A 2,859-nucleotide genomic window follows, 5' to 3' on the forward strand; every position below is an offset into this window, starting at 1 on the left:
ATTTATTTTTTTGATGCTAAAATTATTGAAAGAATTTCTTCAAATATCAAAGGAAGATCATTAAAAATTCTATTTTAAAAAAAACTCTTATTTTCAATTAAATTTGCAAGGGAATTGATGGTAAAATGAAATAAATAAATATATCATTTGATTGAAACAAAACATTATACATATTATACATTATGAAAATATCAATTATTTCTATAACGAAACGTGGAACGATATTGAATCAAAAAATCTTTCTCTATTGATTCTAAAGTGAATAAATATTGCAAAACTTGCCGGAAACACTGCATCGTTATTTATAAATATACTTAAATATGAAACAGTGTTCACCAAGTCATCAGTCAAAAATTCCAATTACTTGCCTGCGCGCTTATTAAAATTTTAATGAAAAGGTCGGAACGCTTGTTAACGTACACAGTTTTGTAATCAAAACACTCGAAATAAAATAAGGATAATTAAATGAACGATAATTATTTTGAACATTTTTAAAAACTTCTGACTTTATTTTTAAACAAATAATTTTATTTTTATAATATGATACAATTAAAAAATACTTATTAATTAAATCTTTTATTTCTTTGTTTATTTTTTACAGTATATGCGTGACAGTGGTTGTACTTAATGTCCATTTCCGATCACCACAAACTCACAAAATGGCTCCTTGGGTGAAGAGAGTTTTCATCCATATCCTTCCTCGCTTGTTAGTCATGCGAAGGCCTCAATATAAATTCGAAACAAATAGGTGAATATTTATAATTGTCTATTTTAACAGTTGAAATAAAAAAAAAATAAATCATTATCATAAACATTGGATTAATTATAGTTAATAAATGTTAATATGTTATAGCAATATCTTAAAAGATCTTAAATAGAAATTATATATTTGCTTTGATATATTATAATCGTACTTTAAAAATTATATTTTTTTACTTTTTTTTAATTCATTATAATAATATTTTAAAAATAGAATTCTGTTTATTTGAACATATTGGAAAATAATTAGTTTATGCAACCAAATTATTCATATAATAAAAATATACTCATTCTTAAAAATTTTTTTTTTAAAATCACGTGTCAAACATTATATATTTGGAAGTAACTTTGCAAAATAATAAAATATCTCAAATCATTAAATTAAATCGAAAAAAAAATAGACTTGAATATTAGAAAAATTATAAAAATCCTTCAATTTTTGTAAAAGTTATTCTGAGTTCTATTATTCTATAAATATCTAGGATAAAAAGAAATTTTTATATCAAGAAAAAAAAAGAATTAAATTTGGTCAATTTATGTTCACAGATATAGTTCTGGCAGAGTATTAATGAGAACAGTCAGAGGAAAGGAAAAAACTTGTTATTATCCTTATCATCCATCTACTCAAGAGGATAGCGAAGAACATCTAACGCCAAAACGATTTCATAGTCGTGCCGCATCAAAAGAAGATCTTTCACCTTCCAGGTATCAATCGTATTCTCATTATTACAATTTTTATTCTTTATTATTATATTTTCAAATATATATGAATATTTGAAAATAATGAATCATTTAAATAGATCTATTAAAAAAAATCTATTAAAATATTTTCTAAACTATTTATTATTAATGTCATTAAAAATGTTTCAAATTTGTATGGTTTAAAATAATTTGTTACATAATACATGATTGTAGAAAATACTTGAAAGAGTTGATATTAAAAGTTGTATGAGACAAATTATTAGGAAATAATCAGAAGTAATTTAGTATTCATATTGAAGAACGTACTTTTGAAAATATTGAAGGATCGTTTATTGCCATTATAATAAGTACAATGTAATACAGTAGAACTTTATTTATATGAATCAATTAGAAGATAAGTAGTTCATGTAAATAGGTCAGAAAATATTTCATATGTCAGAAAATTATTAATTTCATCTGCTATTTATGATTTTTCGTTCAAATAAGTAAACTTTAAATTCATTTAGCTCATTTTTCAATTTTGTAGCTCATCAATTGTATTATGTCTTTATTTCCTTTCAAATATTCATATAATCGAAGAAACTATTCAGATAAGAATTTGATTAAAGTTCATTTAATCAGATATTGATGTAAGTTTTGTTCCAATAAATGGAGTTCTATTTTATTTTATTATATTCATTTGTCTTTTAATGAATAATTTCTCGATGTAATTAGCTGGATATTTTTTTATAGGAAATAGTAGTTGATAGTATAGAATAATAGTTGATGCATTTAAAAAAAATACGATAATATTGAAAAATAAATTGATCTTCAAACATTGTGCATTTGTCTACAAAAAATTTCATTATATCAAATTATTTTTCTCTTGAAATCATACAATTATTTTTTTTTTGAAATCATATAATTTTTATAGAAAATAAAAAAATTAAAAAATTAATTTTCAAATACTCTCTGTAGATTTATTAACAAAAAATTTCATTATACTAAAATATTTTCTTTTGAAGTCATACAATTTTTTTGAAACATTATTTCATATAACAAATAGTTTTAACGATATGAAAAAAATGATTTAAATGTATAATAATATGTAATTTTTTCGTATAAAATTATACAATATTTCAAATATTACATCTTTGTATTTGTTGGTTTAAAAAAAAGATATTTTAAAATTTATATTTTTGAAAATACTAAATACAATTACTAATTATTATTAATTATTGAATTATTATGATTTTGCTATATTAATAAATCATTATATAAAAATATAATATAAAAATAGAATATAAATATTATATTCAGTATTATATTCAATAAAAATACATTTAAAATTTTTTAAATTACATTCTATCAATACCGAGCAGGGATATTTTTCTATATTATATTCAATATTATATTATA

At 20.5% G+C, this 2,859-nt stretch overlaps 1 protein-coding gene and 1 long non-coding RNA gene across 10 annotated transcripts in view; one reads left to right on the forward strand and one right to left on the reverse strand.

The window, feature by feature from the left end:
• Window positions 1-2,859, forward strand: part of LOC102672345 (acetylcholine receptor subunit alpha-like) — a 277,309-nt gene that overhangs the window by 270,244 nt on the left and 4,206 nt on the right. For all 8 annotated transcript variants that reach the window (XM_006615784.2, XM_006615785.2, XM_031510520.1 and 5 more), the window contains 2 exons: window positions 602-748; window positions 1,306-1,464. In XM_006615784.2, the coding sequence (XP_006615847.1) occupies window positions 602-748; window positions 1,306-1,464 (306 nt within the window). The remainder of the gene's footprint in view (window positions 1-601; window positions 749-1,305; window positions 1,465-2,859) is intronic.
• The window catches only part of LOC102671888, an 18,709-nt gene that overhangs the window by 7,202 nt on the left and 8,648 nt on the right, over window positions 1-2,859 (reverse strand). The window lies entirely within an intron of this gene.

The sequence above is a fragment of the Apis dorsata genome, unplaced genomic scaffold (assembly GCF_000469605.1).
Source record: "Apis dorsata unplaced genomic scaffold, Apis dorsata 1.3 scaffold_235, whole genome shotgun sequence".
Lineage (NCBI taxonomy): Eukaryota > Metazoa > Arthropoda > Insecta > Hymenoptera > Apidae > Apis > Apis dorsata.